The sequence below is a fragment of the Labrus bergylta genome, chromosome 14 (genome assembly GCF_963930695.1).
Source record: "Labrus bergylta chromosome 14, fLabBer1.1, whole genome shotgun sequence".
Classification (NCBI taxonomy): domain Eukaryota; kingdom Metazoa; phylum Chordata; class Actinopteri; order Labriformes; family Labridae; genus Labrus; species Labrus bergylta.
In genome coordinates, this window is record NC_089208.1 from 26,226,267 (window position 1) to 26,240,034 (window position 13,768).

Genomic DNA, 13,768 nt, shown 5'->3' on the forward strand with positions numbered 1-13,768 from the left:
AAAAAAATAACGGATTAGAATGCTGGATTTTCCAAAACGCCACTGAGGTCGTTTCCTCATGATGAGGTTTTTAAAACTCCGAGTATTCCCTGAATGCAACATTCCAGCTGAGAAACCGACAGCGCAGGTAACCAATCAGGGGCCGACTTTCTCACACGCCCATCAATGGAACAAGTGCGGAGGCGGGGCCGCGCTTATCTAAAAAAGGTTGGTGCTTGGTTTCATTGCGTCGTCTGCTCTCGTCCCATTGGCGCAGGTGATCCGTCTCAGGATGCGCGAGGAGAGCGGAGGAGAGGGGAAGAGAGAGGGGAAAGCGCCGATGGAAAAGTGTCCAGGGCTCGGTTAACGAGAGAATAGGATACCGGCCCGTTGCAGCTTGTCCTGATGAAGGATTCACCGAAAGGGGCACTTTGAGATATGATGAGGTTTATTTCTGGTCGGCGATAGTACTATGATTTGGTATGTGGCCACTTTGATAGCAAGTGTATTCAGCACCCGAGGAACGGCCGCTCAAGGTGAGTCGAAGTGCAGAATCTCCATCCACCTTTTGCTCAAGTTTAAACTCTGCTTTCTTCATTTAAAAAGCCCTTTTTCCTGCTTGTTTTTAAGCTTACTTTGCTTGTATGTATGAAAATGTCACACTTTACGTCATGAAGTTCATGCGTGTGCTCATCACCGCACCTGAGTGGAGGCGGGCCGGCCGGCAAATGATGAGGGAAGCGGACCGGTCCTCCTTTAAATGAATGATAACTGAGCTATAACACTGAGAATATGAACTGCTTTAAGGTGAAACCTGTTTAAAGAATTCGTATTCCCTCTGTAATGCATCATGATGATTCGTGCTTTGCACTGATAGATGGCACTATTGGAGTTGTGACGTTTTTAGCCTCAGAGTGATAGATTTTGCCGCCTATTTGTGGTGACATATTCCTCCCTGGATGTGTGAGTTTGCTTTTAGGAGCTCTAGCACATTTTGTGGGCAGCTGCTGTTCTGCAGCAACCGGCTTCAGCGAGCTGCACGCCGGCTGCCAGCAGCCAGTCGTGAAATGTGGAGGCAAATGTGATTAGTATGGTGCGCTGGTGTAGATGTCATTAAAATGCTATGAGTGGATTAACCTCCTCCTGGGGAGCTGTTCCTGCTGATGCTGAGTCATACCAAATCTGTCCGCTAGAGGGAGCGCTGTCTGAGCGTGAAGTGCATTAAGGTGAATTTAAGGAGTTTTCAGGGGGCTTGCTGGACGTGTGTTGTTGTGATTTTTAATTTTTTTTTTGGGGGGGGGACTTTTTTTTTTTGCCGGAAAAGAGCTTAAGTTAGTGACAAGATGCCTAGATGAGAGATCATTCAAGCAGCCACCTGCAGCTGACCTCAGTCTCTAGGGATGAGAGAAAAACGCAACTCTTCTCAAGAGAATTATACAAAGCTGAGATGTTCAGATAAACTGACAGGTTTCTTACATAAAACATACAATCAGAATTGGTTCCAAATCATAAGGGATGCAATTTGGTTCTTTTTCTAATATCCCCAAATTTCTGAAAATAGAAAACTATGTCTCCTGTGATATAAAAAGTATCTATATCTTGTTCTATATCTGTCTATTTCTGTAGATCAATGTAAAATAGAAATAAACTGATGGCATCCATGACTAACATTACTTGGTTGCAGATGTTGAAGATGATGTCAGGGAGTACTTTGTCTCCAAAAATCATACTGAAATATTCATTTAGCTTCTTTTGGCTGACCAACAGTACAAATCTCATGGGTTCAGATTACTTACTACTATAAAGTAGTTACACCATAGTGGATCAAACCACTTAATGTTTTACTGATTATGAAAAAAAAAAAATCTCATTGAAATTTAAACGTGTTAATTTCTTTTAAAGTTGGTTTAAAGGCCATGCTGCAGTCAAGCAGTTTGGCAGTCTGTCAGATGTGTATAGTGTGCACGTGAGCCCGTCTCACATCAATGACAAAGGGACACAAAGTGAGCAAGCTTGACTGCAGCAGCGTTTGTACTTGACTCTTAAAGAAAAAGCTACTTGTACCCCCTTTTTCTTCTTTCCCTCCTCCCCAAATGTTTTCACAAGAGAGGAGAGGTAGACAGAGGAAACTGGGACAGCGTCTGAGTTTCAGCATCACTGATTAGATGATGAAGAAAGGAGTTTGATGATACAAACAAGCTTTTTATCAGCGTGTTAAACTTCTGACACTGAATCTCACAGATTTATATGCGTGTATTTATGTTGACTCTTTGTGGCATGATGTGACTGGGTTTGCGGTTATGTAATGTTGTGCCTAAAGAGGATACGCAGAGGCATCGTCTGCCAGAGGAAGAGACTTAGGGAGATGTTTTTAAGCGGCTTCCCTTGTCTCCTCCGTGGTCGGGGCTGCAGGACACTTGGCTGCAACGACTTTGACTTGACTTGTTTGGGTTCTGCAGAGACGGTCCTCTCTGTCAGCATTACTGGTTATGCAGCTGGTCCTTGTCTGTGCTTTAACACAAAGACAGAGCTCAGCAGCTCACACACACACACACACACACACACACACACACACACACACACACACACACACACACACACACACAGCAGACAGGAGCTGTGCAGGGCAGCATCCTTCTGGCTGAGTGCTGCTGTCTCCAGCTGGCAGCTGGCAAACGCTTCCACTTTTGCCAGTGATAACCCTGGACCTGAGCCAGACTACCTCTCTTCCTTTCTGTTCTCCGGTTTCCTCTTGTCCTCACCTTGTTTCACCCCTCCCTCCCTCTCTCCTCTCACTTTTCCTATCTGACTCAAGTCCTCGCCGCCCTCCCTTCTCCTCCCCTCCTCCTCTTCCCGTCTACGTCCTGTCGTCTTCCTCTTCCGTACACTCCGATGAACTCGTCTCCCTCCAGGTTTCGAGTGCCCTCTCTCAGCACTGGGGGAAGGGAAGATGGTGGGTTGTGTTAATGGATGCTTGGGGCGGCTCCACAGCAACCGTCTGCTGCACGACGCAGACACACCCACCTGTTGCCCCTACCCACGCTCACACTCTACACACACACATGTCACCACAGAAAGAATCCCCTCAGGGAGCAGTGTGTCTTTAACCAGGATCTGAACATATGCCCACTAACAGGCTGTCTGCCTCAGACTGAGTTGGACTAATTATGACTAAGCTGTGAGATAAATTCCACTCGGTTTGCTCGATAAATACATATGCCACAAGTGAACATGCCAACAGGAGGGAGGAGTGGGTGTGTGTGTGTGTGTTTGTGATGGAGATGATGTCTAACTATAGAGGATAGAAACAAAGACAAATGTGAAGACAAATTGATTTTAAAGTTTTAACATTTAAATATTTTTATTTTCATGACTCTTAGGGGCTCTCACATCTTTCCTGTTTGCATTTCAATGTGTTCATTGTTGGAAAAAAAATTGTCACAGTATAAAATTTGATATCTCTCAGTCAGAGGATCATGCCAATAATGACAGGTGACAGTTTATTAATCAAACTTTAGAATATATTTCATCAACATTTACTGTAAAATGTGGTGCATAAGGCACACACGTTCAATACTTATATTTTCATCTAAAAAGTGATCTGTGTCTTGTATACTAGTGCAACCAATATACCTGTATAAAATGTTGAGTTATGGTGCAGCTGCCACCATCACGTACTGCAATGGACCTGATATGATTGAAAATTCACCCCCGTTCATTGTGTATTGCAAGCGCCTGCTCTGCTGTGCAAATGTTGCTGGATAGATAGTGACAAGGACTAGGCAGGTAGCACCACTATGTAACAACTTGTCTCTCTAAAGAAATCATTTGATTCATGCTTTTAAAGAAAATGTTGGTATACTGTAAAGTTAATAAGCCCTGTGGAGTGTTGGTTTGTTCAAAAGGACTCCTTAATTAAAATCAACAAGTGACCAGCGAAGGTGGGCAGTGCAGCTCTAGGCAAATATTGCTGAAAGGCTCTGTGGGTTTTGAACTTCTCAGCCTTTAACATTACAGATAGACTGAGGGCTTAACTGCTGTAACGGTAGATAGCAGGCGTGCAAACTCAACTTGGGGAGATGTGCAGAAACTGCAAGTAGTGGACTGTGATTAACACCAAGGATATCATCAACCCTTTTCCTTCTGGGCGACCCCTAAAAACTAAAGCTTCTTTTATACTTTTGTGACTTTTCTGGATTTGAAGGTTTCACTTTAAAAAACACTCATTTTACTGGGAGCTGTATTACTCACAGAGGTTTCCTCTTCCAAAGCAATCAGAGCCAATGAAGTCCATGCCAAGGGGGCTGCTATCTGAGCTGCTGCTTATCAGTCAAATTGACGCCGTGTTACAATTTTGAGGAGGCGCTCACAGAGAAGGACTTAAGACATACAAAAGATACCTTCTTCAAGACAGGAACCAAACTTTTGACTGAGGATGGGATTAAGCCTGGTTTACCAGAAAGCGAGAAGGAGGTAAACTAAATGTGTTGAACTTGTGTCCAGTCTCTTTAGTTTCCTCAAAGAACAAGTGAAACAAAGTGACTTAATTACATGTCACTATGTGTGTACAATAGTTTTAATTCAAAGTACAGCTGGTCTGTGTATCTCCCTTTAAGAATCTGTCTTTCTTTAAGTGAAATGAGATTCATGTCGAGCTCTGAATCCCAGAAAACTTTACAACATTTCAGTGTTGCGCTCTCTGAAGTCAGAGTATTTGTGTATTTTTGGGTAAACTGTGTGTTTAACTGTCAGGGAGCTCTGGTGCCTAATTAATTTTATTCCCAGAATCCTTCCTGCTATCCCTGTTTTTTTTTGATGATCCCTGCAGTATGATTGCTTAATGAGGGTTTTTTCCTGTAAGTGGGTGGCTGCTTGGCAAAAACAAAAGCTGCTGACAAAGAAAACAGACTCATGTCTCATTCACAGCGTGGACTCAGAGCCTGTGGGTGTTCAGCTTTTTTTATTCTCACTGGAGGACTTGTGTGTTTAGTGTTTCTGTGTGGCTGTTAATGATTCTGTCAGGCCTTTCATTGATCTGATACCCATCGCTGCTGGTAATGACTACATATATTCAACATATTCATTGCCAGAATCTCAGCTGTTCATCTCTCCTCTGGACTTTGCCAGTTTTTTTGAGCTCACAGGACTTCCAAAGGCTCATTTTCCTTTTTCTGGAGTGTGGATGTTCTTTATCGCTCAGTCTCTGAGACGTCTATGACCAGAGTTTAAATGTGAATCAGAGGGAGACATCCTCCACTGAGCTCTGTGGCTTCAGATAAAGTGTCTCTCTAAATCCAACATCCCACTTTCTGGATTGAGGTCACACACACACTGTTAAAATCAGAGCACGCATCTCAGCTTAAAGCCTCTCTCACACTGAGCCAAAAAGAAGAAGAAAACTGAACTTTTTAAAATTAGAAGTTGTGGATTGTTACTCATGGACTCAATGCTTTGAACTTCATGTAAAGATACATTTTCTTTTTAAAGTTCAATTATGTGTTATACTTCAAATAAGGGACGCACTGATTGTGAAATTCAGAGCCCATGCAGATGTTTATTGCTAATACTGATCAGTGTTTCCCCTAGGTTGGAGTTGTAGCAGCTGATCAGAAGTGGATCATTTTTTTAGTTGCGTGCAATTTAGAAAAATATATATTTTTTGAAAATAATTATTCACATTTATTGGACAAAATAATTAACCAACAACCACCCTATTGTCATAACCTGGCTTGTGGGTAATGACAGAAGACAGGAGTCAGAAATGTAAAAAGAAAATGAATAATGTATTTAAAAACGATGGTCACATTTGATTCCGTAGCACAAATTAATATAATGTTAGTTTCTAAGGAGATAAGCTGGAGCCAAGCAGCGGTGGTCATCCGCTGCTTGATGCATTTAGGGGAAACACTGCTGAAACCATTGTAATTGTCATTACTTCTCTGTAATTCATCACGTCTGTTTTCAGATTTGATCTGAATAACGCTTTAATAGCCCAATTGAAGGTATAAAACTGCAAATTCCAGTTATTTACCTGTTTAATGCATTAGAGCCACCAGGTGTTTTAGGTGAGGTTAAAAGAAATACTTGTGCAGAACTTTCATTGGAATGAATGGGACCCTTTTTCCAATTCTAGGCAGATCTCTATGTATGTCCATGCATTGGATGTTTGGATGTTTGTCACAATTAAGCCTTCCATCTTGCTGAGCATAATGTAAAGTAGCACCAATGTTGCTTTCGGGCCAAATGGGACACTTAATAAAAGTCACCAACCTTTAGATGTCAATCATGCTAGTATTTGGGCCGAGGAGCCGCTGACCAGCTGTGCTGTCAGCCCTCGAGCTTCCAGCAGCCTCCATTTAGGTCCAGTGGATTGGTGTGTTAGGATTGCTCAGCTGGATGGACTGGTGGAAAAAAAAATGTTGGCAAGAGATGCTTCATGTGTAGTTTTAGACTGGTGCAGTTCCTTTTCAATTATACATGAGCAGTCCACAGAGTGTTGGTGTTTTCATAAGGTCAGTGTGTTTCCACATAGTGTAGTTAACCCAGATATACACCTGACTCATGTCTGGATATTTTTGAGTTCAGTACTCTGAAGTGCAACAGGTTGTGTGCTGGGTGGGATGGATCTGCCGCCATGTTTTTTGACTCTTGATAAGTATATGCTATGTGACATTCTGACTATTAATTAATGTAGCATAAATCACATAAACCCGATGTAGAAATACTATGGAGTATGTAACGACTTCCTAAAAAGTTGCATGCATATTTCATACATGTTGTTTTTTTTTTTTTTTGTGAAGCCCTGCCTCTCCAACCGTTACCCTCAATTCAGTTTCGCTCCGTCGGACGGTGCGGGCCCATTCACACTGGATCCAGGCATTTAAAACCATCTTAAAATGCTCCAGGGAACGACATCACAATAAGTTAAGACAAATAGGGTAGGCACTGAAAAATCATCCGTATTCAGAATCAGCATCAGAAATACTTTATTAATCCCGGAGGGAAATTCGGTATTGCAGATTTAAAGTCCACCAGAGCAAGTAGTTGCAAGTTTCCTCAAACTGTCCATAAAGAAAAAATAAGCTAGCTCAGGCATAAATGAGTGATCTGTTCATCATTCACAGATGTGTGAGGATTGTCAGTCAGCAGCTTTGAGTGCTGCTCCTCTCTGCGACATCACTCAGTGTCCCGGTGCTGTCTCTTAATTTTTGTTGGGGGGGAAGACTGCTTATCTGTTATTGCCTTCCTGTGTTACTTCAGTGATATCACTGCTGAAAGACACAGGGAGACATAGATACAGACACTATCTATCGGGCTCACATAATGACAGCTGCTGTTTTATTTGAAACTCACTCCCTAACTCATCTGACTCCCTCACAACCACTCCTTCAGATTTGAGAGATTTTACTTCAATAGATAGTTTTAGTTAGAGAGGAGTGTGTGTATGGTATACTGATCATGATGAATTATTGGACTTGAAGCAGCTCTTCAGGAAGGTATTGCTCTCTGGTATTTGTTCTGAATATATTGTACCCGTGTCCTTTAGCTGAGTCATCTAAAAAACCGTGCAGCCAGTAATTGCTGAAGCTCTTCTGCTGCAGTCAGGGAGCACAGAGTGGGCACATCATCAAAAAATGACCTGGCTGTATTGACGACTTGTACTGCCACTGTGGAGTTTAAATTGGAGAGTATTGGAGATCCTATTTTAGTTTAATTCCTTTGATCAGCGCTGAGGCACGAGTCAATGTAAAGTCATATTTCACTTTCACTTTGACATTTTACTATGACGTTTTCTCAGTTGAGCTCGGACAGAAAACAAAAACACATCTTTTGACTCTTGCTTAATATTAATAAATGTATTTATAAAGCGCTTTAAATCAAAGTGCTGTACAAAGCAACACAGTTTTAAAAAAAAAAAACATTACAAAAACTAAAAACAATTAAAAACATACTTAGACTCTCAGGAAAAACATACAGAGAAATCATGACTCATACTCAACAGTATACTCAATATTTGTATGCCATTTTTAATTCAGTCATTGACATGGATCAGTTGCATGCATTGTCTATTTTCTCCAATGATGCTAAACAGCCCATCATATCTGTGCATTCCACTACAGTCTTTGAGTGAGATAGACACACAGGACAGAGAGGAGTTTGCTGCTAACTTTGCTAGTTTAAAGTTTAAATTACCAGTTTCTTTCTTGACGTTGTCAGAAGGGGTAGTTTGTTATGTTGTGAAGTGAAATCATTTAGTTTTTACGTGTATATCCTGTACTTTATTGTCCTCATTAGCAAAGCTTTCGCAGCTGTGTGGGGCTCATAGTAGCGCATATGGACGGGCAGATGTACACTGTCCCTGATGGGCTGAGGAAGCTTTACTCTGATCAGTGAGGAGGGAGGGACTGTGAAGAACCCAGCTCAGGTGCAGGAGGAAATTTAACGAAGCTTCATGCTGTTTTGAAGGCCTTTAAATACCCCAAGGATGGCGATATAGCAAGTTGAACATGCTGATCTCTGCTCAGTAAAAACAGATGTGGAGAGTCTGTAAAGATCATTTTAGACATTGTGTGGTAGATCTGGGACTTCACTCATAAAGCTTGTTATAACCATTTGCATTTAAACTTTACTTCTATGACATTGGAATAAACCTTTTGAAGTGATCCTGACTTTGCTTTTAGACAATGGTAACACATTCTGCCACCAGCTTCTGCCTGCAGTCAGAATGAACCAAAGTGCCCAGCAGGAAGACTTCCCCCTGACTTGACAGAGTCCTTCTGATAGCTCAGAGCTTCCTGTCTCTACAGAGCGGAGCTTCTTTACTGCTCACCCACTGCCAGCTCTACAGACACGGACACGTGTAAACTGGCTCTGTCAGGCAGAGGAAGCAGTTAGATGGATGACTGGGTAGACAGAGCACTGAGCCCCACTCGCAGTCAGCAGTGTGAACAAAGTGAAATGTATACAATGTGGAGGTTTTTCTCCTTAAATTAGTTTGTTTCAGGGCATGTTTTGAATCAGGCACATCTAAATACCCCCTTAACACTTTACTTTGGAACGATACGATTGGAGCGGTGTGAAGTTATGTCTTCCTTTAAATAAAACTCAAAATCCATTCAAAATAACAGTATTTATCAGTTTGGAACTACATTGGTTTAAAAGTTTTAGTAAAAGGAGATGACTGCTACAGAGACTGCGATTTATTTTGCCCTATAAGCATAGAACTGTGGCTCTGTCGATTGTGTCAGGACTGTAAAAATGCCTTAGCACTCTGCTAATTAAAAATGGCATATCTGCAAAACAAAAAAAATGTACAGCGCTCAAATAAAATACGATTTCCCTACTTGTAATTTTTAGAGTCATGAAACATTTGAAAATACTGCAGGAAATGTATTGCAGAGTTTTAAAGGCTCCAGTGTAAAGTGCCCCTGGAGAATAAGTAAAGGTGCTTCAAAGTGTCCACATATAAACAATAAATATAGTTGAATACCTCTGCTAGCTCAGACATGAATGAGTCTGATCGACTCATGGTTCATAGATGTGAGTAGTAACAAACATCTTAGTAGCCTTTGTGTTCTGAATGCTCTCTATCCTCTCTCTCTCCGTCCCTCTCTCCTCCTCCTCCTCCATCCCGAGCCGGCTGACTTCCTCCTCGTCTCGTTTTACAGCCCGGCCTACTGATGCAGCACAGTCAGCTTCCTCCACGCACACTTCTCCAGACCCATTAAACATTCATCGGATCAGGCCATAAGATATCTCGCCATAGCCTCCACTGTGCTACAGCAATAAATCCAAACCAAGATCTGAGACGCACACACTATAACCCTGATGCTGCAAAACAAGAGGCAAAATTAACAGACATGAATGCATACAGGACCCTTTTAGAGAAGCAGTGGGAAACAAATGCAATAGACATAGTGAGGTATTATGTTTGTTTCTAGCCTTGGTTGCCCAGCATATGATATATGAGCCCTCTGCTTCTGTGTGGCAGCAGTGCTAGAGTACATGAATGAAACAACCTGCAGCCTGTACCACAGATAAATGAATGTTTTTGTAAGCAGCAATTAGATGTAAAATATTTAGAGCAGCTAATGATAGACAGGATGTTTCCTTTTTTCATTTTTACTTTACTGTACAAACAGAGGACATGTAAGGAAACACAAGTCAAACCAAAAGATCTTTCATGTCACAACTTTTAAGGCAAGAAATGTTCTTAAAATGAACATTGAATGGAAAGAAAAAAGTAAAATAATATAAATCTTAAGCAAAATAAATACATCTTGAAGTACTTGTTTATTGGCATTTCAATTTCATTTCAAGGTAAGAAGGAGTTAATACATGTTTACGGCTTAGCTGAAATATCTCAAACAAAAATCTCTAAATGTGCAGTTGTTTCAGGTCATTGACCATTGCAGCATCCTTGACACTGCAGCATCCTTAACAGGTGAGGAAGATGTATCAGCCTGCTTACCTCTGTGCATTGTTTCAAGGTGTCAGGTAACAACTTACTTATCCTATCGCTGACATGAACTGTTCTTAATCCTTACATCAAAAGGTCACTCTTGTCTCGCTGAGGACCCGTAGTCACATCTGTCATCGAAGAGGAGTGCTGGTCATCCATGCAAACATAGAACATTAACAGACTAACTTAGAGAGAACAGGGGAAGAACAGTGTGTGGTTTAATATGAATTGACGGAGACGAGTTTTGAAAATAGAAGAAAACTGTCTGTTTGTGCTGCGAGTGTGATGTTGATACGAGGTGTGCAGGGAATAGCTGTCATGTCTAAATAGAGACATATTAGAAGAGCTGGGATTGTGTCTCCTCCAGCAGCAGGTAAAATGTGCTTACTGTGAAGATTGGATGACAGCATTTTGCAAACAATACAAGATTTGTGCCCTACATATCTGCCATGAATGCTGGAATCTCATCAGTGAATGCTGTGCAGTATCTGCTCCAGACTTCCATTCACATCTTTGTGCATTAATCTGCAGGGTGGGTAGTAGCCACTTTGATAGAAAGAAAAGGTAACGATGGAAGAAAGTAAAGGAAGTAATGTCATTCTTTCCTTCTTGCCATTTGAAATCGGTACCATCCTGTGCTGTGGTTTGATGGTGGTGTGAGCTGATGCTGTGACCTTGTCAGTGCAATGACAGACACACATTACTGCCTGATAAGCAGCTGCACATGTTAGCGTGACTGCACCCACATGTAGGCTTGAAGAAGCAGGGTGGCACCTCAACCTTTTCCTCAGTCAAATCTGAATCAGACATTTGTTTATTGATTGGCAAACACTAGTCCCCTCTTGAGGAGGTGGATGGTGACTAATCAGAGTCATAGCTGGTGATGACTGTTGAGATTTATTTAACAAAGTGTTCCCTCTGGTTTCTATTAGATGTCAAATCCTCATCTCACCGGCTGGATCTTCTGGATTGTTTAACTGTCTACTCTGAAGGACGCTGCTGCTAAAGTGAAGCTTTTAAAGAGAGAAGTTTGAGTATAATAGTTGATGTATTGAAACGCTTTATGTCATTTCTGTCATTTCTTTTGCTTAAAAATCTGCATTTGTGTAAGTACAAACCCTGTGTAGCACAGGAAAACAGTTTGAAAGTATTCCTTTGAGCCATTATGTGTTCTTTTTTATTGTGCTGTAGTGTGGTGCAAATTATAAGTGCTAACATTTTATAGATCCATATTAAGATCCGTCATATTTTACTGAGTTGGAGCCCTTTTTAGTTAAAGAAGTAGAAGAAGTAGAGTCAGCTTTATTCAGTAACTAGAACATTTAGGAGCTCTGCTAGCAGGTTAGCGTGAAAAAAACACCCTCAAAAGATACGAAACATTTAAAATGATGCACTGCTAAAAAGCATTCATCTTACCTTTGTGGGATTTCTGTTTAAAACTAAGATGGTTTACAATAAGGTCATGCTTCTTACTTAACTAAAGAGCTTAGTTGTATTGTTTTGTGTTTTGTGTGTGTGTGCGTGCACGTGCGTGTGTGTGCGTGTGTGTGTACAATGGCTATTCAAAAGTGTAGTATTGCGTATATGTGGTATTTAAATGTACAGTCTCATGTTCCATTCTTGTACGCCTTTATTGTGGTACTAAACATCAGCGTGCACAGCCTTCATGTCCTGATTTGTCATGGTTTTAGGCTTCAGGTGTGCGACTTTGTTTACTCAGACCAAAATGAAATATAGGATAATGACACCGTAACATGATTTAGTTGAATTACCTGCAGCCAGAGCAAACAATCCAATGCACCACGCTTCTTTACAAATTCAAAGAAGCGTACTTTTACTTTACTTGTGGTTGTCTATTTGCTGTGTGTTTAATTTAAACTAAACTTCATCTAAAAGAAAAAAAAATCATCTTACTCGTCTGAATATATATATATATATATATATATATATAAAATCTTAAGGGTGTTTGTGTGTGCCTCTGTGAGTTTGTGTGTGCCTCTGTGAGTTTGTGTGTGCCTCTGTGAGTTTGTGTGTGCCTCTGTGAGTTTGTGTACAATGACTGGAGGAAGTAGTGACATGTAGTCCACAGACACTAACACCTACTTCCTGTGACCTGTAAGTGTAATGTCTACTGCACACACGGTCGGCTACATGCTGCATTTTAGGAAAAGAGAAGAGAATGCCTTGAAACTTTGAAAAAGCTTAGACGGGAAGTTCTGCTGATCTGTATTCACATCCACATCCTGTTTAGTGAAGGATTTGATCAAAGCTTACATCGGGCCTTAAAGTAATCTTCAGAAGCAGCCAGAAAGAACAGCCAGTGGTTTTGGCTGAAGAGAGATGACACCAGCTGGGTCCTGAAGAAAAATCCATCCGAGTCAAGATATGTAACAGAACAGAGAGATTCTGAGGAGTGTACAAGCATTATGTCCACGGCTACTTACTGTAAGTCTACTGATATAGGTGTGTAAAGTTACCTGTTCATGTGTCTAAGGTTGAGAAGAAGAGAACCAGGGATGGTACTGAGCATGAGCTTTGTATATCTGAAGAGCTGAATTTCTTATTAATCAATGGAGGAAAAACCTTCAAATGTTCACCTGGTATCAAGAATCACTGATTACGTCATGTTGGTCAAAGGCTAATGTGATCTCTCAAATAATACATTCACCATCATTAAGAAATCCATTTGCTAGTTATTGTAATTACACACAATTGTCTAATAAGAGAATGAGTTGGTGACATTTCAGATAAACCAAAACATCAAAAGTCGTCTTCACTTTGACATCATCATGTCTGGATGAAACACATTACTCTCACAGTTTTCTTGTGAACCTGACATCTATAGTATGACATCCAGAGGAAATGTATTTTTAAAATTTGAACAAAAGGTCCACTTTGACGCGAAGGTGAACTCATTTGATTTCGGTGGTTAAAGGTTAAGATCCAAATCTCACAAGCTTCACATCCCAGCAAGGCCTGGAGGGAATTTTATTTTATTTTTATTTTTCAGTTTGACCAAAAGAACAATGTTTCCCATGATTGATTAGTGGACAATCCCCCACTCTACTTCTCTTCCTGTTTGTAATTTGTCAGAAAGATCTGCAGAGACACAGACAGATGTTCTCTTGTGTAATGTCCTTCCTGTAAATAGTTGTTGTCCTGTTTAATGTAGAGCTTCTTACTCTGCTGTTTTGTTTTTAGGGTAGTGTATTCTTTCAAAAATGAACATAGTAAAAATATATCCCCCGTTCGAGCCACACTTACACCGTCCTTCTGGGGGAAACAGTGATGGTTGTAAACTGCAGATTAACTGGTTGATAGAGGCTA

General features: G+C 41.0%; 1 protein-coding gene across 2 annotated transcripts in view; it reads left to right on the top strand.

The window, feature by feature from the left end:
• The first annotated feature begins 263 nt into the window (after positions 1–263).
• LOC109980795 (protein turtle homolog B-like) overlaps positions 264–13,768 on the top strand; it is a 133,935-nt gene continuing 120,430 nt past the window's right edge. For both annotated transcript variants that reach the window (XM_029276505.2, XM_065963065.1), the window contains exon 1: positions 264–515. In XM_029276505.2, the coding sequence (XP_029132338.1) occupies positions 452–515 (64 nt within the window). In that variant the 5' untranslated portion in view covers positions 264–451. The remainder of the gene's footprint in view (positions 516–13,768) is intronic.